At 32.4% G+C, this 25,930-nt stretch overlaps 3 protein-coding genes across 4 annotated transcripts in view; all 3 read right to left on the bottom strand.

Moving 5' to 3' along the window:
- LOC113517359 (adenosine receptor A3) overlaps window positions 1–18,578 on the bottom strand; it is an 84,366-nt gene extending 65,788 nt beyond the window's left edge. For both annotated transcript variants that reach the window (XR_008253639.1, XM_026902014.3), the window contains exon 1: window positions 17,752–18,578. Coding sequence is in view for 1 of the 2 variants with exons in the window: in XM_026902014.3 (XP_026757815.1) it covers window positions 17,752–18,175 (424 nt within the window). In the remaining variant the exon portion in view is untranslated. The remainder of the gene's footprint in view (window positions 1–17,751) is intronic.
- On the bottom strand, window positions 1,108–3,850 carry LOC116413411 (uncharacterized). The gene has a single exon (XM_031912524.2). It carries the CDS (start codon window positions 3,725–3,727, stop codon window positions 2,882–2,884), a length of 846 nt encoding a protein of 281 aa, XP_031768384.2. The 5' UTR covers window positions 3,728–3,850; the 3' UTR covers window positions 1,108–2,881.
- A 3,108-nt stretch (window positions 18,579–21,686) lies between the features above and the next one.
- LOC113517250 (kelch domain-containing protein 10 homolog) lies at window positions 21,687–24,481 on the bottom strand. Its single transcript, XM_026901875.3, has 3 exons — window positions 23,971–24,481; window positions 23,681–23,892; window positions 21,687–23,071 (listed from the first exon to the last, which is right to left on the bottom strand). The coding sequence occupies exons 1-3, from the start codon at window positions 24,316–24,318 to the stop codon at window positions 22,411–22,413; spliced, it is 1,221 nt and encodes a 406-aa protein (XP_026757676.1). The 5' UTR covers window positions 24,319–24,481; the 3' UTR covers window positions 21,687–22,410.
- Between the last annotated feature and the right edge of the window lie 1,449 nt (window positions 24,482–25,930).

Genomic DNA, 25,930 nt, shown 5'->3' with positions numbered 1-25,930 from the left:
CCTTGCATATTAATCCTTGCATACTAATAATAACGAATCCAGCTGTCAACTGAGTTTGAGAAGTTTAAAAATTTTTGTCGTCTAAAGTATCTTTATGAAATAAAATACCAGTATATTCTATATCTCTAATAAAACACTCCCTACAAAGGATGCGTTTAATTTCAGTTTCATTTTTCTTTTGTTTTTTTCGTTGTAAGTAATTACTCTTTTAAAAATTTTAGCAGGCGGTAAATGTACATAATTAATTACTTTGTGGAATTTATTAGCCCCCTACAAAGATGACAAAAGGAACATTACTTTTCCCTGTAGCTTTTGGTTATAACTCAATGTGAGTCAGTCACTATCAAAACAGCCGGATAAAATGCGCGTAACCATTTTATTGCATTTAGCTAAAAGCCTTTACGATTTCTATAAAGCAACCATGCGTTACAATTTACAACATACCTATATTATAAGTATATATAGCATACACCTAATATAGATATTTATACATATATAATCTGCGTTACTGTAGATATACATGGTTAACTAAACTACTGACCCTCGCGATCTCGTACGGATACACATTAAGATGTATTGCACTTACATACAAACCTTTCTATATAATTTTTAGATGACAGTAATATCAGTATCCAAGTCCGCTGCACGATTTAGAAGACTTTGTTCTATACTATACATATTACCTACATTAAATAACTTTTTACATTTAAGCACCAAGTAGTAATAAACAAACTCATTTTCAACGTAATAATGATTTGGTATCAAAAAGGGCATAGAAACTAAGTTGATTCATTTTTATACCAGCCAATCATAATATCCCAGTTACACGGACGAAGTAGTGAGAAGAGCTAATACTTAAATAATATGATTCTAGATTTATCTGTGTATATAATAGTACCTAGTCTCTTTGATTTATGGAGTGATTGATCTATAGAAAAGCACAGATAAAACAACAACATTTCATACTTTTTTATGAGAAGAGTTAAACCACTTGATCTGTCTAAATATCATTATAAATTTTCAGTAATAAAATTATTAAGATTTAAACAAAATATAAATCAATAGTTGATAAGTTTTAGTGATAATAAAAAGCTGTCATTTTATTAATTAGTTTAATCATGAATATAAAATAACAGAGAATACAACTTAATTGTATATACTAGGCTATCTATGGCTATGTTTCTTGTTAGTATTTTGCATGATTAACACTTCAATGCACTTAGTACCAAGTAGCTTCCAGTCTTGTTCTCGCTTATAAATCTATTACCTTCATTTATTTTCAATCTATGAGATTAACCTACGAGTATACCTAAAGAAATCCACTATATTGAATTTAGTTAAAAGCCCTACATGGTTTTCTATGAGAATCCATAAATTGGCATTAAATCGTGCTTCGAAATACACATTAATTTTTACTTATTTATTTAATGCAAACAGACAGCTAGAACAATACATAATTACACACTTAAATAGTAATTTAACATGTCATAATCATTGTCTATATAACAAAAGCAGTCTAGAAACACTTGACACCAGATAACGCTTCTCTATCACAAGTAGTTACGCTATCACTGTTTGTAATGAAATAAAGACCAAAATGAAAGAAATATTAGAAAGACTTTCGTAGGAGGTAACATAATAGTTATAGGTTGTTTGCCATTCCCAATTATACTAATAAACAAAAGTAATCTATTTTACGGATTCTCATAGAAAAATAACAATTAATTTATAACAAAAATAAAACAAGAATAGAATCCTAAACGAATTGTTTAGGAGAATCCTAAACGGAAAATAGAAAATCTAAATCCACCTAGAAGCTTGTGCGTGATTAAATAGGGAACATACAAACATCTGCAAACTCTTTCTAATTCATATTATAGTGAAAGCAGTTGTACTAACACTTAACAACAATGTTCATGCCTTTAATTGTTCATCTAAGCATTATGAATTTTAAACAAATATTGATTATATAAACTGCCTTATTTTATAAAAAACACATTTACATTTGGTTAATTACTGACTATAAATTCAAATGGCCACTGACTACCCGCCATTGAATAAATTTATTTCAAGGCTATGCAACACTGTTGCATCTCTGCCGACATTTCCCATTAGACCTTCTTGGAGTCAGATTGCTGACTGTTAATAATATGAACACTATCCCCATTTCCCCATCAATATACACAATTTTTTTTTAATTGATGACAATGAAATGATAACCGCGCCTACGCTAACGGTATACGCTGGATGATAATGAAAAGGCAGATCAGTTACCCCATCATGATGGATAAGCCTAGAATTCAACAAGATAGTTTCCAGGGAGGGAAGGGGCACGTGAATGTCGACCTGACAGGGTATATTGCTAGCAATCCCTTCCTTCTCAATATACCCTATTAGTTCGACCTCCACGCAGCTCCCCTGGAAACCATAACAAATAAATTTGTCACGATGGGCCAACTCATCTGACTTCATCCTCATCTATCATCCCTCACTTCTACTCCGCCACAAGTGGATACTGATAACGCCTCAACTTACTTTGTCAGTTCTAAACCAATTTGGAAAATTCTTTATTATCTGAAAGGATTTACTTACAGAATAGTCTCATATAAATTTTATCAATATCGGTTCAGTAATTTAGTTTTTAGATCAAAATGACTAATTGTGTCACAATGGAAGTCGGTTTAAGGGTTTAAGGGACACAATCTTTATAATATATTATTTTTAAATTTTACAATTAGACACCTACATACATATATGAATGAATATCAAGTACATATATTTCTAACAGGCTTTTAGATAACAATATGCATTAGCTAATATTTTTTATCTTACATGTATTATTGTATTTTCACTATTATATGAGATATTAAGTACGTACTTCTTAATTAGAACAATAACCCATATTATTCATTTGATTTAGTGGCGCTGTTTCCTTTAGATCTTCTTTGTTTTTCTTAGCACAACATTGACAACAGATATATATGGCAAGCACGACAGCTAACAAGAGCGGCAGCCAAATGTATACGGGTAGCCCACTTGACTTCACAGTATCAGCATACTGTTTCAGCAACGTACACGGTATTGTGTGATTTTCTCGATTCATAGTCGAGTTGTGCCAAATAGTACACTCTTGACGATTCGTCACTTCCAACGATGATCCAGTACTGACATTCGGGTGTACGTGAATTAAAGACGACGATATATCAAATGTTTCTGCATTAGGATCTTCTTTTGCTGTAGCGTTCGCCATAAAGGAAGACATCATGAAACAAGGGAAAGTCGTCTCCTCGAAATGTTCGTGATCAATAATTTGGAGGGAGCAACTTTCTTTCTTGTGCGCCGTATAATGTGTACTCGTATAGTGATGCGGTTCGTTTGATATCCTTCCTAAATTGTACAAAGCGAGACCGCTTATTAAATCTCCAAAATGTCCACCAGATTCTCTGTACTTATAAACATAGGTGGGCGGTGAGCCGTGATACACTGGATACATCTGGGGCGTGTTACAGTAACGGCACTGGAAGAAAATATTGCTCGGTGGGTGATAGGAGTAGTATCCGTGGTGTGAATAAACATGATGAGCGGAGATCGACCGTCCATGCGATCCTGTACCGTGACCGTAACTGTGACTGTTACTGTAACTATGTCCGCCTGAGTGACTACTCCTTGCACTGATATAAGAGTTTGTAATATAAAAATAGATGATAATTATTTTATGGGGCTGCATATTGCCAATTGCAGCGCAAACGGCGGGCACCGACGTACGACTGGCGGGGAGGACGAGATAATGCGCCGAGTCTTAGCCAGAATGCAGACGCGTTGGCGCCAGTCTGACGAGGACGCGGCCATACTACTGTATACCCCAAACAAATCCCTCTCTATTTATGTATATATATTTAAGTATTAATACTATATTTACATGTATAAACGCTTCTCTAATTACAAAATAAGTATTTGAGGGTTTCATATTAAAACGAAGAATTCCTATAGTAAGTCATAATTGTATTATTTAGAGACGTCACCTATCACACTGATTGCCAGAGATATATCTTCTTAAAGGCATATGCTTGGATACCTTATTCCCACTTGTATTACTGCTTATAATTCGAAGGCATAAAAATAAATTCCGTTAAACTATATTTAGAGTAGAACTACATAGAAATATTAAATGTCAATTAGTACAACAATTAATCGAAAATAAAAAAAAATATTAAGTACTAGTGATCTGACCCAGCTTCGCACAAGCAGATATAATTTTCGAAAATAATAAATAGCCTCTGAAATATTTTTCAGTTCATCCATTACAAACAAGAATATCTTTTCTCTTTTTTACAGATAGACACTTATTTTCGTTTTTTTTTTTTCAATAATATCGTCATATTTATTTGTTTTGACAAAGGAGAAAATTATCATATTCACTGTCTTTTTGTACATACGTTAAGGGATATTTTGGCAAATTCTGGGGAGATATTATTAATTCACTAGTTTATTCGTACCGAATTATGAAAATAATAAATGTCACATATTTACACCAATCTCCTGTTTCTCAGATTGTGTTATGTGTCCATGCAAAACCAATCAACAAATTTAAACCACAATCCACATACGAACCATTTTAAAAAAGATTATTTCCTAGATTTGCTCAACCAAGAACTGAAGCCAAGATCTCATCTATGCAAAATGACGTCTATACCATGGAAATTATCTAATTGAATTAAATCAGCCTGTACTTATTATATAGATGGACCGTTTATTTTGAAAGTGGTGTAAATCCATTTTTGAAGAAAATGAGCTATCACGTAATTCATGCTTATTTAATGTAATTTTTTTTATATATAACTAGGCCGTGTTTAATTTCTCAAAAAAATCACATGTTTTGTACAACTTAAAATCGGTCGGTAAATGAAATTGCATAATCATCTATTATGAAAGTGGTGTAAGTCCAATTGACAGAGGTAGGTGGCATAGCAGTTGGATGCCGATTAGTGTTTTGTTATTTTTCATTTATTTAAATTTGAAAAAATCGCCCTAGAGCCTTTGTACCAAAATGCCAGACCTATTACGTACGAAAAATATAAAGACACGAAGCAGCTACTACCCTATATACCTCCGGTGCATCATGCATATTTTGAAACACTATCACATGCAGAAAATAAGTAAATTCTTGTAATAAGTATCTTGTAATGACAATGTAATTGCCGTCTAAAATAAAATTTTATGTGTTGTTATGCGTATTTGTAAACAAAATTATAATAAAATGAAGTATATTTTAAGCGATATTTGATTTTACAAAATTGAAATTAAACGATTTTTACAATTGTCTAATTTTGAAAGTGGTGTAAGTCCATTTACAGCACATAAATATGTGTTATCGTAGTCTAATTAGGCAAAAACAAATTTATATAAACAAATTAAATGTTGATAAAACAATAGAAACAATGCCAGACCTCATATGATTTGCCTGTATTTTTAAATCAACAAATATAGTAACCTTTAATTTTCTCGAAACAAAAGAAAATGGACTTACACCACTTTCAAAATAAACCGTCCAGATAATGGTTTAATATAAATTGTACTCATTATGTCTCCAAGTAACTTGAAACTAATCATGCACGCTATAAGGTCCAGACTGGTGGCAACGTAGTGAGCCGAGTCAGAGATCGCTATAGTTGAGTGCAGTGATAGATGACTCGTTCATCACACTTATGAACCGGTGCTGCTTGTATTACTTTGTAATACATATAAATAGAACTAAATGCTACATACTCACACAAATGTAAAATTATCTTGTACATAAACGAATTAAAAGGAGTAACTGTTGAGTTTCTTGCGGATGTTTCTCAACAGATACCATAACAACATTCCAAACCCAGCAATAGAATCTGTAAAAATGACGATTTAAAAGAGCTTGTAATTTAAGTTAATTTGAATAAATATTATTTATTTCTATTCTATTATCTTATATTGTTAAGAAGCAAAAATCTTAACAATTTAATCCAGAAAATGAAGCCTTGGAGACTTTATCGACTTCGAATTTAATTGTAAATCCCATGTTCGTCCCACACGACAATGTATAAGCGGTACAAAAATTTTCCTTTGTGTTTATTCAAAACATAGTCTTTAAGAGAAATTTCATTCAAATCCGTTTATAAATAGGTATAATACGTGATTGGATAACAAAATATCCAAACTTTCACATTTAAAAATATTTGTTATGTAGTATAGATCGTGGACATAAAACAATCACCACTAAAATTTACAATAACAACAAATATATACCATATATATATATATATATATATATATATATATATATATATATATATATATATATATATATATATATATATATATATATATATATATATATATATATATATATATATATATATATATATATATATATATATATATATATATATATTATATATACCTTATCCTAGTACCGACACCAGTCTCTCACAAAAATTGTTTTGAATTATAACCTACGTAGCTTTAAGTTTTATTATGTTGTTATTTTGTGAGAGACATAAATAAAATAAAAAATAGTACCTTTCATGCCTATGGGTGACAATTACTACTTTTCATCAAGTGGGTCGACCAGTGCCATCATGCCCAGGAATAGCATTCGCATAATTTCCATTATCTATGCTTCGCAATGATAGATAAAATCGAAACTACATCAATTCTATTTGAAAATTTTTTTTCTAAAATTCTGTTGATGTTCTAATTACCATAAACTAGACTTTTACATTTAGACCCAATTACACTCAGAACTAAACAATGAAATATACGAGTTTAAACGACTTAAATGAGCCATTAGATTTCTTATACCTACATTCTCGCTGTTTTGTATTCGTATTACGAATACAAAACAATACTTATTATTCTTGATAACAACTTTGGTCTATCTCCACACTAATAGACTTGATTTTGTTAAAATTTCTCTAAATTATATAATATATTTTTAAGTGTTATCCGTATATGTTACGTCTCAGATAATATTACTCTAATGTAAAAACTACCGGTTTAATTTACGTGTAATTAAATCAAAAAAGCTCGACTAGTTTTGGAATCAATTCGTAATCTTTAGTCATGAGCGGCTTTGACACGAGCACGATCCTAATAATAGATAGATAATATTACTATTTTAACTGGACAAATTTTGTAAAGAGGAAAAATTAATTTCTTTTTGTAATAGATAAACTTAAAAAATATTTAACCTAATTTTAACACCTATTGAAAGTTCCATTATCAGCAAATAACATGGATTGAATTTTATTTAAACAAAAATAGAAACTCCTACTACAATTGCAAAAATGTATTTATTTACTCCTGCAAATGGGAACAGGTTGCTAGTACTACATATAATTTAAATGTTAAAGAAAAACATGAAACTACCTGCATGTACATAATGTTTCTTTCGTATTTCGTGTGTAGCATGCTTTATATAATTGCTCACAGTTCTCTATGTTCACTATAGTTAAAAACCACTCTCAATCCCAAAAAAGATATTTAGTTTAGTGAATGAACAACGGACACACTATTTACCTGAGAGACGAGACGCCATCATACAACTCCACACAAAGCGGACACTTCCTGCGAGATATCGAGATGGACAATTTCCTGAGCATTGTCACTTAGACGCAATGTCTCCTTGACCGACGTTGATTTAAATTGTATACAGTAGATCGTGATGATATTTTTCTGTACTATTCCACTTAATTTATCGACAGCAGAATCCTCCTGTTTTATTATACGTTTTAATCCTTGACGCCAAAATTTCTTGATGCTTTAATATATGAAATACGCTTAGACCGTAAGTTTGAAACTACACCGTGCAACGTCATAACATTTTTTTTTCTATGAATAATATTTGAATAAAATACATCCTACGAATATCGAATTTTAATGCATTATTATGGAATAGTAACCCTGCGTATGGTAAAGTCTCGGTTAACGCTAGCGAGGTCCCAATAAGGGACGATAGGTGAGGAAGAAACAAGTCAGCCCATCGTGACGACTTTATCAAGAAATAACAACGATGTATTCCAAGAGGGGTCCCTCTTGAAATACATCGTTGTTATTTCTTCCATGGAGTGGACCAAGAAGCCCAATGCTCTTGCAAATGATAAGGCATATTAATATTAGATGATATTGCAAGTAATGGAGCTATTTATCCTCATTACTTACAATCCCTTCTCCCCTACACTGTTAGTTTTACTAGTGAGAGATGATAGGTGAAAACGTGATGAATACACGAGGAATTAATCAGCGGCAAGGTCTACCTTACTGACTGAATAAACTCTATATTACTAGCTATGTGCCAACATATTCAATAGTTCCAGTTACTAACACACCCCTCCCCCGCATTTTAGTAGTTGTACTCAGAGTAATTGTACAGATGATGCAATAAGCTGGCCTATGTGCTATACAGAATACATGCAACCAGTATCAAATCTTTAAACAAACGTACACTTTGGTGTATAGTAAATAATACGCTTACAAGTTTCAATATGTACCAAAATATGTGAACAAATATATAGTATAAGTATTAACATTTAACACTCATTTTTCACTGCACTCTCTGGCTCTGAATTGCATCATCATCATCATATCGGCCATTGTCTGATCACTATTAAATATAGGCCTCTCCCATAGATTGCACGCCTCGGTATACAGAACGGTCTCAAACCACCTCCCTGTGGTGCCAAGGTGTCCAAGCTGACTCCCTGCAATACATTTGAGATCGTCATTCCATCTAGTCATCATCTGAACCTAATATCAATCGTTATCTGTTCCCTACTACATATACGCATCTTCCACTAACAGCCATGACGAACAGTCATGAGCGACCTGCATCAACTGACTCCCTGCAACGCATTTCAGGTCGTCATTCCATCTAGTGGGGGGTCGTCCTACACTACGTATGCCCGTACGGGGTCGCGACTTAAGAACCTTTCTTCCCCATCGGTTGTCAGATGATACTCATACTCACATGATTATAACCTATGAAATGAAAGATCTAAATTTACGCAAACAATATCAGGTGTACACTAGACAACTAGGCAAGTCATACGTTTTCAAGCGAGCACATGAAAAAGAACGAGATGCCTGATATTGCCGTCTCGTTCTCTCTTATGCATACAGTAGCAATAACGCATCTATCGATTGATCATTTGCCACTTGCGATTGTATATTATAAAAATTAATAAATTCTCATGGGAATTAACGTAAACAGATGTACACACAATAATATACACGTACATTTACATTACACCTGTGTTTATTAAACATTCGATCATCGAATGCTATTAAAGAACAAGGAAATTTATTGTAAACTAAAGAGATTTTTTTTTTATTTTAACTGGTTTTTCAAATACGCATATCGCGATATTCATTACTACTTGTACTTTACATTTTCCGCATTTAATTTAAAAGAAAAACAATAACTCCAATCGTCATAAAATTAATATGGAACCGATATGGGAGCAAACACCACCGATTGCATAAAGTGTTGTCAAAATCGGTTCAAAAATAGCGACGATAACTGCGCAATATAATCATAAAAAGTTTTTTTTTAATCAGCTTAATAAAAAAAGATGAATCTGCTGTTTTCACAATAAAAAGGAAGAATAAATAAAATAATACTAAATTATAATAATATTAAATTTTAATGCCTAATACATGTGTTTTTATATAACTAACTACCATAACTGTCATTGAGAATAATGAGTTTCAAAGTTAGGTATATAAATTCACTTAACTATAGTGTGACTACTAGTAGGTAGGTTCTCGGGTTTTGAAACATTGAAACTTTTGGAAAGGGGAAACTTTAAACAAGGCACGTAGTCAATGTTCTTTGTTTACATGTCTACAATTAGAAACTAGTCACAAAATTAATTAAACTGTACCAATGAAATACGTCATTAGAATATAGGTACATGGGGGAGAAAGGGATTGTTAATAATGGAGACTAAGAATCTCATTGCTAGCAATATACCCAGCCAGGTCGACCTCCTCGCGGTTCTCCCTAGAAACTATATCATGGCTAATTCCTTGTGAATTCATCATGATGGGCTAACTGGCCTGTTTTTATTCTCATCGATCACCCTTCACTGGTGCTTCGCCAGCGTATCCCGTTAGCGCAGGCGGGGTTACCATTCCATTTTTACCAAACAGAAAAAAAAATATAGGTACAAGGTAGATACTCATAATAGGGATCCGTGTAAAACTGATCCTAACATGCCCAATAAAAGGCAATAAAAATTTATTCCATAACAACAAACAAAACTACTAATATTAGTGTAAGACCTACGCGAAAGTAAGTCTGGTCGATTATAAACAGATTGACGAAAATTACACACAAAAAATTAAAATTATTAATCGTTTTATTTATTTCCTATATTGTATAATGCAAATAAAGTTTAGGTATATTTATAAATATATTTGCAACTGTAATCTAATTAGGCTGGAGAAATATTGTAAACTATATATTACTGTTATAGTAAATGCAAAAAATAAAACAGGAATTTATAGTATGTCTAAGTTATATAACATAGATAGCAGTAGATCCTAATAATAAAAAGGCATATAAATGCTATATTATTAAAATAAAGAAAATATATGTAGGTATTTGTTTTAACAGGTGATAATAAAATGATAACACCCACAACACCAACGCATTGCTGTAAAAAGGAATATGCTAAGGTTATGTTGTCGTATCGGTTCGGAAATACTGCGATATACACTGGCAGAGCAGCAGTGGGGGATGTCCAGATGGTTGGGATGAAATTTTAGTTTATGGCGGGTTGTACGATGGTGAAAATCTGCCTTGAAAGTGAGGAGATACGACAAACGGTGTCTTTTTTGCGGTGAACGCGCAGACTTGTGTCAGCGCGCAGAGTTGGGCCATCGTGCTGAATTCCACAAGAATTAACCACGATAGTTTTCAGGGGGAACTGCGTGGAAATCGACCTGATATTGCTAGTACTCATAATGGGCAAATTAGACCCCATTACTAATAATCCCATCCCCTATATGCAGATATTTAAAAATCATAAACAGTTACATAAGGCTTTATTAGCCAAGCCATAGAATTACTCAAGAAAATACGAAATCTTATAAAACTCGTAACTTCGCAATAAAGCGGAAAGTGACCGGGAAAATGTCACCATGAAGGAATGTTATTTATTTCTATTAAGAAAATGGGTAGGTACAACAAGGTCACAAATGTCGTTTTAATAAGTATTTACTTACCACAATATTATAGCTACTGCCTATATACAGTCTGTTTTATGATTATTCCACAAAGAATTAATAGGTATAGGACCAACACTGAGGTAAACCCTATTAATTGTAAAGAAAATTATCGAAGATGTCGCGTAATATAAAAAGAAATCTATCGTTTGCTTGGGCACCTCTGTCCTATTCGTGTTTCTACCGTAAAACAGTTGTGCTTGCATGACTGTGTTTCGGTGGAAGGGTGGGATATGTCAATGAATTTACAGGGTACAGAGGAATAACACCTAAGTCCTCAGGAACACGGAACACACACACACGGAAGGTTACTGGCCGAAACAGTATATTCTGTTATGTCCATGACTACATACTACTTATGTCTATAGGCAACGGTTGCCACTTTCCTTCAGATGGGCCGTCAGCTTGTTTGCCATTTTAAGTTGCATAAAAAAAGAAATAATCCAATCTCTCTTTTCTTTCATAAAGTTGATTGAAAAGTCAAATAAATGTTTATCTCTAAAGAAGCAAACTCTACGTAGTTACACACGAGTAGGTGCTTTGCTTTTAGCATGGTCCACTGAACAATCGACAGGCACATATTGACGAAGAAGTCTTATCTATAGACAAGTTGCTCAGTACTTTGATTTAGAAGAAAAATTGAAAAGAACAAATGAAATAGGAAAAAGAGAGTGTAAATAATAATAATTTTAATTTAGTTACTTACATAACATTTACAATTTGACTCCAAGAAATGTGGGATAAAATATGTTTTCTGTAGATTACATTAATCCTTCAAAAAAGAGCATATTCCTTATTAAAAGGTTGGCAACATAATGCAATTCCATTGATGTTGCGGGTGCTTATGGGTGATGATAATCACTTACTATCAGGTGAGCCGCATGCTCGTTTGCGCTCTGTGTTAAAAAAATCCTATATCTCTACATAGATATAATTACAATGGATAAAATCTATGGAATACTAGCTAATCAGACAGATGTCCATATGTGCTTTAAAAATAAGTTTTTGACAAATAAATGATAATTTAAAAAAAAAAATAGATGACAAATAATTTATTAAGGATATTTTTTTGTGCGACATCGATACCCCCCGAGGCCTTTGAATGTTACTCTGTCTGTTATATATTTCCGACTCTAATGTTATTAAATAAATCGTATTTAATTTCAGTTTTTCAAAATGTGTCAAAATGTGTCATTTGTCAAAATGTGTCGAACGCAACGGTATCATTGCGCGTGTCTTTGGAAACGTTTTCAGACAGTAACTGAAAATCAGTAGATTGCTTATTAAACAAAACAACTCACTAAGATATTGCCTTTTTACATTATTGTGGCACATATGTATATTTTTTCTTAATGGATGTTATTAAGAAAAATATATATGATGGCCAGTGTATACCGTTAGCCCCGCCTGCGCTGACGGTGTACACTGGCGGAGCACCAGTGAGGGATGATAGGTGAAAATAAAAAAGAAGGTCAATTAGCCCACCGTGATAATTACACCTACAATTCAGCACGATGATTTCCAGGGGAGACCACGTGGAGGTCGGCCTGACAGGATATTTACTAACAATGGGATTGGTAGTCCACATTACTAGCAATCCCTTGCCTCTCCCCCCCCCCCCGTGGTACATATATAACTTTTTTATATATTACGTTATGTATAAAAAAAATATGTATATTGCCCATACGTTAAACACGTGTTTTTTTACTATTTTCACAACTTTTGTGTCTTTATTAAAGTAAATACTCGTAGAATTTATCTCGAAGGTTGGCTACCAATAAGTCCCCCTTTTCAATTAACTACAAAAACCAAAAACAAAACATTTCAATTGTGTTTTGTGTATATCTTTGTGTGCGTGTGTGTATATGTGTGTGTTTCTCAATCGCTCTCTCAATGTATGTAAAAAACTTTCATTTCATTGTCTACAAACACCATCTAGGAATCTTCCTGTAAACTCAGATTTTTAGCAAATCGTGTAAAAACCACAAGCTGAGCAATCATTCATCACTTGTCTGATAGCTTGCGTCCAAAACATGCTAAAGTAAATTAATACCCGTCAAGTTGGTGCTGTTAAAGGAAAAGTTTTCAACTGATAGGATTCACTGCGTCTTATATAACAAGAGATCAACCCAGGGGACCACAATCCTTTATTATATCAGCTTCTCTCGTAAAAAAATGGTTTTATGACTAGAAATGTGTCGAATCAGGTTAACTCTAGTAAAGTCGACCTACCTGACAAGCCTGTCAATCACTACTAGAATCGGAAACACAGTATTCGAATACAAGCGATACTCGAATTAAAATTGTTCGTAAATTATAATAATTTATGTTTTTGTTTAATCTTTTTTTTTTTCTTTAATTACTCAAGGCAAACTTTAATGACTGTACATATATTTTTACCATTTAAGCTTCAGAAATCCATTGAAAAATTAATAAAGTTTGTGAAGAACTCAACTATTAATCAAATAATAGTACTTGTTTATTCTCAGACTCGATTTAGGTTTCGATTCTTTTTTAATGAGTACCAAAACTTTCGAATATAAAAAATTATTAACTCGGCACATCACTCCTAGTGACCTCTGTCACAAGACTATTTTTATGAGGAAAGGTCTGCAAATCTGCTCCTGCGTCTATTGTTTTCCTAAAATATTTATAACCAGTACTAGAGTTTTGATTCGTCTGTTGAAAATACAAAGGGTGACTGTTGAAAATACGAAGGGAACTCTCTAAAGCCAACATCCAATGACATTTTTTAAAGCATGAAAATAGAATGGTGACCCTGCCTGCGTTATTGATTTACTATGACGGAATACCAGCGAAGAGTGATAGGTAAAATTGAAATCAAATTTAGTCTATCGTGATAAATTTACGAGAGAGGACCGCTTGAACGTAGACTTGACAGAATTAAATTACCCGAATAACTATATATAACTAAATTTAAATTTAGAACTTAATTAGAATAGAGCTAGATTTAGAAATTTAATAGATAAGTACGTGTAAAATAATAATAATATCCCGTGATACGATCATGAACTGCAGAAATGGGCCATAAGAACTAAATCATTACCAGTTTATAACGCGCGTGTTAATGTTAACATTCTTACTCGTATATGTAAACGATAACCACAAACGACCATCTAATGAAGGCTGTGTATACAATAACCAGATCACCAGAGATAGGAACAAGTGTGTGAAATAATATCTACACATAAGCACAACAAATAGAAAAAGATTTTTAAATGTGTTTATGTTTAGAAAAATCTTTTTGATCTTGAGAACTTAACATTTTAAACTACAATTTTTTTTTATTTTTTTTTTTTTCTTTTTACTGTTAAAGGTTTTTGCAATTGATCACGATGTCATCTGATGGAAAACGATGATGAGGTGTAAAATGAAGCTTTTCAATTTACCTAATTAATGAAATCATTTCATATTTTTAAATACTTAATTAATTAATTATATTTAATTTGGGCTATCGGTAATAATTGAGTCGCCCGAGATAAGGACTTACGAAATAATAGAAATTGGGTAAAATGGAAATAAAAGTTTAAAAATGTTTATACCAAAATTTATAGAAGCTCCCTGTAGTAGATTCATAAAAAAAGATGATTTAAAAGTGCTTGTAAATAAACTAGTCTATTTGAATAGATGATTTGAATTTGAAATGTACGAACGTAAGAATTCATGAATTTTCAAAAACAATTGAACAATTTTCAATATTTCTAAATGATTATTCAGAAAATGTTCCGATAACGAAGTATATTTTAAATGTACTAAGATTTTTATTAATAATCAATCAAACAGTGGGCAAATCTGAAATTAATACATAAATATAGTCGATATAGATATAAATAATAATAATTATAGAAAATAAAATTTACAAAGTTTACAGCTATTATAGATAGACATATGATAGAAATACCGTAATTCATTTTTTTTTTTTGGGACGCTGGCAAAAATTTTCTGAACTTTACCCTTATAATCTCACAAACCTACATATGAGCAATGTACTATCACTGTGTATGAGTCAATGTTTTTACGTCAATAGGTATATGTACGTAATAATAGTTATCATTAAAACTCGCATTAGTTCAGTTCTATTCCATTAATCTTACTGAATTTCTTTCTAGATATAATATAAATAGAAATAAATAAATAAGAGTAAAAGAGCTTGCAATTCTGGTAATTTTTTTTTTTAAATCTACCTATATAAATACTTAGCGCTTTAGCATTTTTAGTTTTAGAATGGACGTAATAATATCAGTTTTATTCCAGTAATGTTACTGATTTTTTTTTTTAGATATAATATAAATGAATAAGAGTAATTAAAATTGAAATTCTAGTAATAAATTTGTTTTTCGAAATTTACATATACTTACCACTTTAGCAGACATATATTTCGACGAAACTAAGTTTTACTCACCAAAATCCAATAGAAAATTTAATTCTTCTAGGTAAGTAATGGAATTGTTCAATTAAACTAACCCATTCTCATGAAACTCATTTAGAAGAGAAACCCTACATTTTCTATTCGCAACATTACCCTACATACCTACACTATAATGTCTATGTTCACGTAATCAAAGTGTTGTGATGTGATAAAAATCACATTTGTCAGATGATAACATCGTGCATACCTACTTAATTATAGAACTTTGTAATAAATACCACTACTGTTATGATCTCAATAGTTTATTTTTCAATCCGGGCATAATGTTTATCTTTTTTTTTTTTTTGTTATAGTTAGTTTGTTATTGTAAATATTTATTTCTATTTATAACGCCAACCATGTATTTATTACACAATGAAAAGTAATGAAACTATTTGAAAATATGAGTTGACAAAAAAAACACCAAATGCCGTAGATATGTACGTATATAGGTACTCATATACTCATTTCCTCCTACCACGAATGAATAAATTATGATGAATTAGAAAAATAAAACGTTATCTTAAAAGATTACAACAGGAGCAGTTATCTACTATTTATGTACGATGACATTCATATGGACCGCTTATTGACAATTCAAATGTTTTTTTTTTTTTTAAATACTACTGTAGTCTTTTGATAAAATTTCGGTACTACTGAAAATATATAATTAGAATATTGTAATTAGAAAGTAAACTTCTATGATGTAGCGACGTATTTCCTATCGATAAGTAGTGGTATACATCAAAATTGAAGAACATCATGTCAAACAATTATATAGAACACAATCTATAGATTTTACAAGCGAAAAACACGGAGAGAAAGGCAAAATCTCTCCACGAGATATTCTAGTCTCCTCGAGTTCCTTTGAGTTCCCACCCTAAGATAAAGTAGCAGCAGCACTCCATTATAATGATAGACTTCTAATGTATAAAGTTTGGCCTTGTCTTCTAAACATCCCTAAAGATGTCGTAATGCTTTTATAGAAACTAACAGTGTGTTCCAAAACTGTGGAGCAACAAATTAGAAATTTTTACAGTAAACGCGCAAGCTTGTAAGATCTCTTCAAAGATTGGTCTAAGATTAGTTTCATTTTAGAATGTAAATTACTATTACTATTAGATCTATTACTATTCTTATTGTAATAGTGGTAGTACTATTTACAAGCAAATTGACCATCGCGATATTTTTATTAAGTACGTTCATGGAATTGATGCCTAAGTTGCCATTGTATTCAAATATATGCAGTTATAAACCAATAAATATATGAGTACCTATAACATATTAAGTGCTCATAACGATTATATAGACAGTTTAGTTCACATTTTATCACATTTAGTCTCAATTATACTCATAAATACCTATAAAAGCCATAATTTCTAAAGTTTTTTTCAAATAATTCTAAAAATTCAAGAGTTTTAATACAAAACCAATTTTCACTTTTCGACAAAAACAATTATCATTTAAATAGCTTTACTAGGTATAAAGTTAATAGTCCGAAAATTAGCACAGAATAGAAATCCTAAAAAATTGACAATTATGTAATTATTATATGGTAGAAAACACAGATTATCTTGTTACCATTTTTATTAGGTAGACAACCAAATGTAAAGTGCTCCTGAGATAGTCAAAATAGATTTTGATTCTAATCAAGCCATTTAATATTTAATGCGCTAGTTTCAGTAGGTACCTAAATATATTAAACATTCGAAGATTTAATGTGTTTTTAGTTATACTTAATACATCATTTAATCGTATTAACGATTCATCTGATTAGTATGTATTCAAGAAGTTTTGATACGTAATTAATAAAAAAAAATCTTTTTATAGATACTTATGAACGATAACGAATTATACTTATTATTTTGTATCAAATTTTGTTTACTAAAACTTATCACCTAACAAACGACATAAAAAACGTTACAGTATATACACAGTGAACGCCCATGAATAAGAAAAAAGAGATGTCATTTATCACCAACGCAATAACATCTAATTGCACAGACGTTGGTTGTCGTCTAATCATTCAAATTTAGTCAAAATATAGATAAAAGTTTACTCACCTATAGCTGTTTTAGTACGAACATTTCTAGAGTAGCACATCGGATACAAGATAGCCCAGTAGCGGTCAACGGACACGGCCACCAGGCAAAAGATGCTGATTGTACACAACATCACCAATAAGGACACAGTGAACAGACAGGCGTGAAGGTTTCTCGGGAGGCCCACTGATGCTAAGATCGCGAACGGTATCCCGAACAGTCCAACCAGGAAGTCGGCAGTTGCCAGAGACACGATATAATAGTTGGTACGACGTCGCAGCCGCCTGTCACGGCGGAACACATAAATCACCATTGCATTGCCCACAACAGCTACCAGTGCCACTAAAATTTCAAGAGTAGTGTAAGTGGCATGGAGCTCCGTTGTAGGAGTCCGATGAGGTCCAGGTCCGAATGTTGTCGTCTCTACCTCTAGATCTTCTGCCATAGCGACTTCCGATATGATCTCACTACAAAAAAGTTTACCCCATAATTTGACCCGTCGCTGCCATTTATGTCCCTTGTAGGATTGAATTGACTTCAGTTTGCAACTAGGTCCGGAAAATGTTTTAATTTTTTTCGCAGACACTTAAATATCAAATTTACATACATTTTTACATTTAAAATTAATGAAACACGAAATAACATACGTAAAATATTTAGTTACTGTTGTAGGTTGTAGGTCAATTTTTTTTTGTAATTCGTAATCAGTGACCGAAATATGGTCAATCAGAAGTACGGTCGAGAATGACACTCTCGCGAGGCGCGCTTCCCGTCACTGCGGGCGCGATTTGGCGCGAAACGCCAGCTTGACATCGTCGGGACGCACGCCCTACGCCGACGCGCGAAACACTTGTTGCGGTCGCGAACACTGTGCTACCCTTGAAAAAGGAATCAAGTTCACACTACACCAATCATACAATCCAAAACAACATGTTATTTATTAATTTATTATTAGCACCAAAGCACTCAGAATTTTTGAAAATTAATTCAAACTGGACAGTAAAAGGTGAAATTTTGAGTATTCTTTTCAGATCCCAAAAAATATTTATTTAATTATTTTATTGGCAAATATATATCTACAATTATTCCAAATTTGAAGTCAATAGCATTTGTAATTGCTGAAATAAAACGCTGTAACAGACGGACGCATGAACAAAAGTAACACCATAAACATTTTTTCAAAGTATGAAGACGTAATGGTAACCACGTCCATGCTGGTGGCATGGACGTGGTTAAAAGGTGAAATTTTGAGTATTCTTTTCAGATCCCAAAAAAATATTTATTTAATTATTTTATTGGCAAATATATATCTATAATTATTCCAAATTTGAAGTCGATAGCATTTGTAATTGCTGAAATAAAACGCTGTAACAGACGGACGCATAAACAAAAGTAGCACCATAAACATTTTTTTAAAGTATGAAGACGTAATGGTAACCACGTCCATGCTGGTGGCATGGACGTGGTTAAAAGGTGAAATTTTGAGTATTCTTTTCAGATCCCAAAAAATATTTATTTAATTATTTTATTGGCAAATATATATCTACAATTATTCCAAATTTGAAGTCAATAGCATTTGTAATTGCTGAAATAAAACGCTGTAACAGACGGACGCATAAACAAAAGTAGCACCTTAAACATTTTTTTAAAGTATAAAGACGTAATGGTAACCACGTCCATGCCACCAGCATACGTCAGCGGGGAACAAGTGGGAGATGTTCGGTGAGGATGAAAGCAGATCGATTCCCATCGTGACAAATTCTTTTTTTTTTTATTTGTTTGGGAAAACTAGCAGTTACAAAATAAAGAATAATACATAATATTAATCAAAGAAAACATTGAGTAAATTTGCCACCAACACCGTTTACCACAGTTTAAATTCAAATGTACTCGTAATACAAATAGCTGAAGCAAACAAGAACAGTTAAAAATTACATGAATCTTTTAGAGATTAACTTTTTAAAAGTGCTTGGGCGTTCATTTATAATATCAACATCATTAAATAAAGTGTTATATAAATTCACAAGTCTATACAAAGGTGACCGTTTTCCAGAATTTGTACGACAGCGGCTAGTGGCAAAAAGACTATTTGGATAACGGCAATGCACTCTAGTGGGTATTCTATACCACAACTTATTGATAATTGGACTACAGTCATATCTATTATGACACAAATCATATAAAAGCATAGTTTCTAAATGGATACGTCTATAATTTAGTTTAATTAATTTATATTTGTCAAGTAATTGTTCATAAGAGGAATGGCTATTGGTATACTTATAATGAATTGAACGCAAGAATATTTTTTTAACTTTTTTCAATTGCATCAATATACTCATTATAAAAAGGATTCCAAATGGACACAGCATATTCCAGTTGAGAACGAATAAGACTTTTGTATAAATGAATGAGTGACGAAATTTGTTTGAACACACAACAATTCGACTGGAATTAGTCACGATACTTTACAGGAAAGACTGCGCATAGTTTGTTACCGTTACCTTTTAGAATTTTAACAGCTCGATCAATCGGTATAAAATTCATTGGCATATTTAAGACTATTTTACATCTATCACCCCTCACTAGCGTCCATAAAAAAAATAACAAATGTATAGGTAAGGACTTCCATCATAGGCGCCCCGCCAGGATTACTTTTAGGAATGTACCTATTTATACACAATACTATAACAAAGAAAACATTAATTGCAAATTTATATGTTCTTTTTTAACAAATTTGAACAGCAAGACACCAGCCCTGTTATTATTCAAAAACTTAATAGAAAAATTATGTCAAATACTAGAGCACCCCCTTGCCTGTGCAATATGAAACATCTGCAACAACCTGCAAAATGACGACATGCTATAGGAATCACGAGCGCCGAATCATGATTCCCATAGCATGTCTCTAAACTCTATTCCATAGATAAATTCAAAATTATTCGTGATGTCTTCTCAAAACACGTAAAGCTGTATTCCGGTATATCTTTGCAATAGACATATCCTCAAATGATTGATAGTATGGTAATAGATGGTAGTGGGATATGGCAGTGAAATTAGCGGCTACGAAAATCTATTAATGATTAAGATTAACAACGCATAAGAGGTGCTCGAGTATTATAGAGTATTCTGTGTAATGTCCATGGTACATTTTATGTCTATAAACAATGATTAAGTACCATTTTCCATCTTATGGGTAACAAGTACGCAGATGATTTTCTGTTTATTTTTTTAGACAGAATTTTACTGTTATTTTTTTTTTGTTTTTGTTATTGTGTCACAAAAATGTCTCGCGCAAACTGTACCTTGCCCAAAACTAACTTTGATTTTTCACCATTATAGCCATTTGTTTGACTTTATATATTGCATAAAAAAGTACCATAAAAAGAATTTTTTCTTAGTCATCATATCAGCCATTAACTATCGACTGCTGAACATAGACCTCCTCCATAAGAGGAGTTGGAACAGTTAGGCATTGGTGATGTTTTAAGAGGAAAGCCGTACAATAATATACTTGACTAAAAAAAAGTAATAGAAACATAATATAAATAAATAACTTTCTGTTACTAATTATCGTATAATGAAAATATCTATTATTTACTACAAAATCAAGAAAACAGGGAATTCGTATTCTCTTGTTTATGTAAGTATTACCATCATAACAACCGTTAATTGTCCAATGCTAAATATAGGCCTCTCCCTATTGCAGGGTTTTTGCTAGTAATTGCCACGCTTAGAAGATTGGTTGACATGAGAGACGCTACTGCCCATCCCTCGAACCCATGGGAAAAGGGTTGGCCCATTCTGTGGCGGGACCACACGGCAATTCTTATGGTACTACTACCAAAAACCTAACTCACTCTAAGATCTCTGTTACTATAATTCAATCCTCTATATATATAATCAATTTAAAACCTATTATGGACTTACCAGTAAAATTGTAGAAATGAAACACAAAATCAGTAGAGATTTATATTATTTTTGTCACCATATCTAACATTATCTTTCTTAAAAATCAGAGACTTTATAATTATGTACTATATTTCATATTTCAATAAAAAAACTGAAAACAGTTATGATAAATCAATCATTTTTATAACACTAAATATAATGTATTAGATATTGATGAAGATTTTTGTAAACTTTGCAAAGAAAAGGAGGGCCGTCTCGATGTAGAGTTGATCAAATAACAAAAATTTTAACTACAACAGTTACCATTTCTTAAATGCTATTTCTAATATTAGCAATTGTAGTGGGCTTATCTATTTTATATTTTGGACTGAAATAATAACCCAAGATGCTGCCTTCATGATACAAACGCAATTTCAAATAAGACTGACAGCATTGCTTCTAGCAATAAGTCTTTTACAAATAAGTACATTGTTAATCATCTTTATGTATTGCTATTTCCCTTACTCTTGTTTGACAATAAAGCTTTTTTAATAAATAAACAATCAAATTAATATAAGCATAAAAATAATATACAATTACTTGTACACAATTTAGGTTAGAAACTTCTGGATTCATTTATATGCCCAATAGTTTCTTTGTGATGTTATTATTTTTTCTATAAATCTATTGTGTTATTGTTAAAACATTTAATTTATTATTGAATCATTATGTCTGCTTGACTAGGTATACATAAAACATGCCAAAAGTAATAGATAATCCAAGACATAAGGACTAACTCATAGGTGTATGTAATCTATTTACCAGGTGAATTGGTACACCAATGTGTAATAGTGTTTTTCTATCTACTTGATCTAAATTGGGATGGAAATTGAGCAATGCCTCCCAACAAATTTCAGTAAGGCTTGGAATACATAACCATACTTTATACATAGTATTATTCCGATCTGTATCATTGTCTTTAGGTTCAATCCCACCAAATACATACATACAACCATATGAGGTCACTGTAGAAGAATGGAAATATAATGGATGTGGTAAAACTGTCTTTCTCATAAGTGTCCATTGCAGATCCGATAAATCTAATCTCCATATATCTTTAAACACATAATGTACATCAGAACCACCAGCAACAAAAACTTGTGATCCATTTGGTGTGTCAATTTGAACAGCACTGTGACATTTCCTTGGTAAGGGAGCTACAGTATACTTTGAAGTGTTATCAGCTTTTGGTATGAGGATAGTCCAAGTTTTTGTTTTCAGATCAAACATAGGTAACTCCATTAGTTCATATGCCCACTCTCCTGTGCCTCCACCAATTATATACAGCTTGTCTTTTATTCTTGCCACTTCATGCCTGTATCTCCCAAGTGGTTCCCCCTCTTCTCCTGTCCCAACAAATACTGGTTCCCAAACCATAGTCCGTAAATCTAATCTAAAAAGAGGTATATATACATTAATGTAATTATAGAGATGGAGAGAGGGTTAATAATAATGAGGACTAACGAACCCATTGCTAGTAATGAACCCTGTCAAATGCAACCCCTATAAGAAACCATGATTCTTAATGAAATTTTTAAAGCAGACCAACTAATCTGACTGGGGGGAAGGGATTGTCAGTAATGGGGAAAGTAGTCCCCATTGCTATCAATATACCCTATCAGGTCGACCTCCACATGATTCTCCCTGGCAATTTATCATTAAATTCATCACGATGGGCTAACTGACTTGCCATTTCATCCTCACCTACCACCTCTCACTGGTACCCCACCAGTTTATACCGATAGTGCAGGCCGGATAACCATACCATTTTCACCCATTAAAAAAAAACTGACCTGACTTCATCCTCACTTTTTATCATTCATTCATGCTTATATGCCATATTTAATAATCACAAACCAATAGTGCAAAAGAGCAAGAGTACTACAGAAGAGTACATCTATTTAAAATTTTACAAGATAGCAGATTAAAATATTCTTCTTCTAGAGATAACAGACATTTTAGAATTTGTTTTTTTTTTTACAAATGATATAAAAATACAAACCTATAAATATCACAGTTATATGCATAACCATTAGTACCTCCTATTGTGTAAAAGTAACCATCATGACACAATACTGACTGGCCATATTGGCCAGGAGGTACTGTTCCTTGTACATCCAAGATCTTTAATTTGGCATCACCATTGCATGTTCGCCATACAATCACGTCATTACTACAACGATTGCCAAAGGGAGCTCCGGTACCTCCAAAAATCTGGAAAGAATCTATAATGTAATTACCTAACATATGGTCATTGGAAAGTACATTTTTATGAATTTAAATTACACTAACCATTAAATATTTGCCATTCATACACATTGCATTTGAGGCCAATTCCTCAGGCATATTTTCTATGACTTTATGTTGCTTCCATTTTCTGGTGGCGATTGAAAAGCTCCAGAGTTCTTTAAAAAGTGGCCGAGCTGGAGTCCATGTAGGATTCTCTATTTCAATATTAGTGAGTGGCATAGTAGGATTATAACCACCAAAACAGTAAATATTTACATCATCACACACTATCCTGTGTCCACTACGAGGCCTAGGGCTCTCCGAGCTACGATATTTAACTTCAGTAATCTTAAATGGTTCAAACACATAGTCTGTTTTTGAAGGTGTTACGCCGAAATCAAAATGTAGCATTTAAAATAATTTTATGTCTAAGTATTATACTTTAATATGTTTTACAAGTTAGGAATTTAAATTCTAAAAATATACAAAATGCAAGCCAAAGGTAGAGAAATGTAGAGAAAAGAAACATTAAAAATTCTTATCTCAGAATGTGACAGCCTATGACAGCGTTAGCCTAAGGCTGACAGCATTAGATGACATATTCTTACAGATTCTTATAGATTTAAAAAACTATTTTTTTTTTTACTTTATTTTCACAGAGCAAATAATTACTACACACTACCTTACATTTATTTTATATGCTCGTAGACTGGGTGCCTTTCAAAGATGTCCCTTGTAACCCTTAAAGGGTCCCTTGTAACCCTTCATCATTATCATCATCATATCAGTCGTTAACTGACCACTGCTGAACATGGGCCTTAGGAGGTTTTTTTTAATGAACGATATTGGATTGGTAACCACTAGATTAACACATCGTGATGAATTCTCCTGGAATTCAGCACAATAGTTTCTAGGGGGGACCACATGGAGGTCGACCTGACACAATATATTATTAGCAATAGGAATTCCAATACTTGCCACATTTGGCGGTCGGCTTGGAAACCGCAATTAAGCTTTGGTGATTTTTTTAAATGGAACGCTACTGCACATCCAGAGTAATGTGTAAAAAAGGTACGAACCTGATGTGAACGATATCAAACCTGACGTAAGGTTCATCTAAATGAATGATGGCCTATTTAAATAATAAACTCCAGTGTGAAGATTTTAAATTTGATATAGGCGATATAGAATTTAATGACTTTTTTGAGAAATATAAGTCCACAACAAAGATAGATTTTTGTTTTTACTTACATGTATAGTATACCTCGTAAACCTGTTTTTAAAATTTCAATTTGATGTCACAGCGAAACATAATAAAGGATCAATATAATTATCTAATAGATTTAATGTAAAAATTGTTATATGATAGTCCATAAATCAGTAATTTCGGGGGAAAGGGATTAGTAGGGATTAGTTAGTAATGGAGACTGAGAATCCCATTGCTAGCAATATACCCAACCAGGTCGACCTTCTCGTGGTTCTCCCTGGAAACTATCATGGTTAATTCCTGATGAATTCATCATGATGGGCTAACTGGCCTGTTTTCATTCTCATCTATCACCATACCATTTTCACCCATCAAAAAAAAATCAGTAATTTCTCGAAATTATCAAATTAAAATATTAGATAAAATGAGGTTTAGAAAAATGGAAATTTTTGCTAAATGGTGTGTCTACAGAATATATTCTTCCCAGGGATAATGTGAGCATTTAGTTTCATTTATGCATTAAAACGCATCAATACTCGTTAAAAAGAAGAGGAGAAAAAGAAAGAGAGTTAGTGCCCTCTTTTGTAATCTTATATCTAAATAAAACCATATATATATCTGAGGTGGCATAAAAAAAAAAGGATACTGCCCTGATGGTAAACGGTTACCGTAGCCTATGAACGCCTGCAATACCAGAGGTATTACGCGCGCGTTGCCGACCCTGAAAAAACCTCTTTATACCCCTTTTGAAGACCCCCATTCTATATAGTCTCTTGGGAAAATTTCAGAAAAAATATGTAACAAATTAATAAAAAA

The sequence above is a fragment of the Galleria mellonella genome, unplaced genomic scaffold, assembly GCF_026898425.1.
Source record: "Galleria mellonella isolate WM207_F2 unplaced genomic scaffold, CSIRO_AGI_GalMel_v1 utg78, whole genome shotgun sequence".
NCBI classification, from domain to species: Eukaryota; Metazoa; Arthropoda; class Insecta; order Lepidoptera; family Pyralidae; genus Galleria; species Galleria mellonella.
The sequence above is the reverse complement of the archived record's forward strand: the minus strand, read 5'-3'. Positions and strand labels throughout refer to the sequence as shown.

What these genes read in the sequence shown, in the direction of transcription:
- LOC116413411 (XM_031912524.2), bottom strand. Translation starts at nt 3,727, where the DNA reads ATGCAGCCCCATAAAATAATTATCATCTATTTTTATATTACAAACTCT.
- LOC113517250 (XM_026901875.3), bottom strand. Translation starts at nt 24,318, where the DNA reads ATGCTACATTTTGATTTCGGCGTAACACCTTCAAAAACAGACTATGTG. An exon ending in TGAATGGCAAATATTTAATG is followed by an intron (nt 23,893 to 23,970) that starts GTTAGTGTAATT and finishes GATTCTTTCCAG; the next exon opens with ATTTTTGGAGGTACCGGAGC. An exon ending in TATAACTGTGATATTTATAG is followed by an intron (nt 23,072 to 23,680) that starts GTTTGTATTTTT and finishes ACCTCTTTTTAG; the next exon opens with ATTAGATTTACGGACTATGG.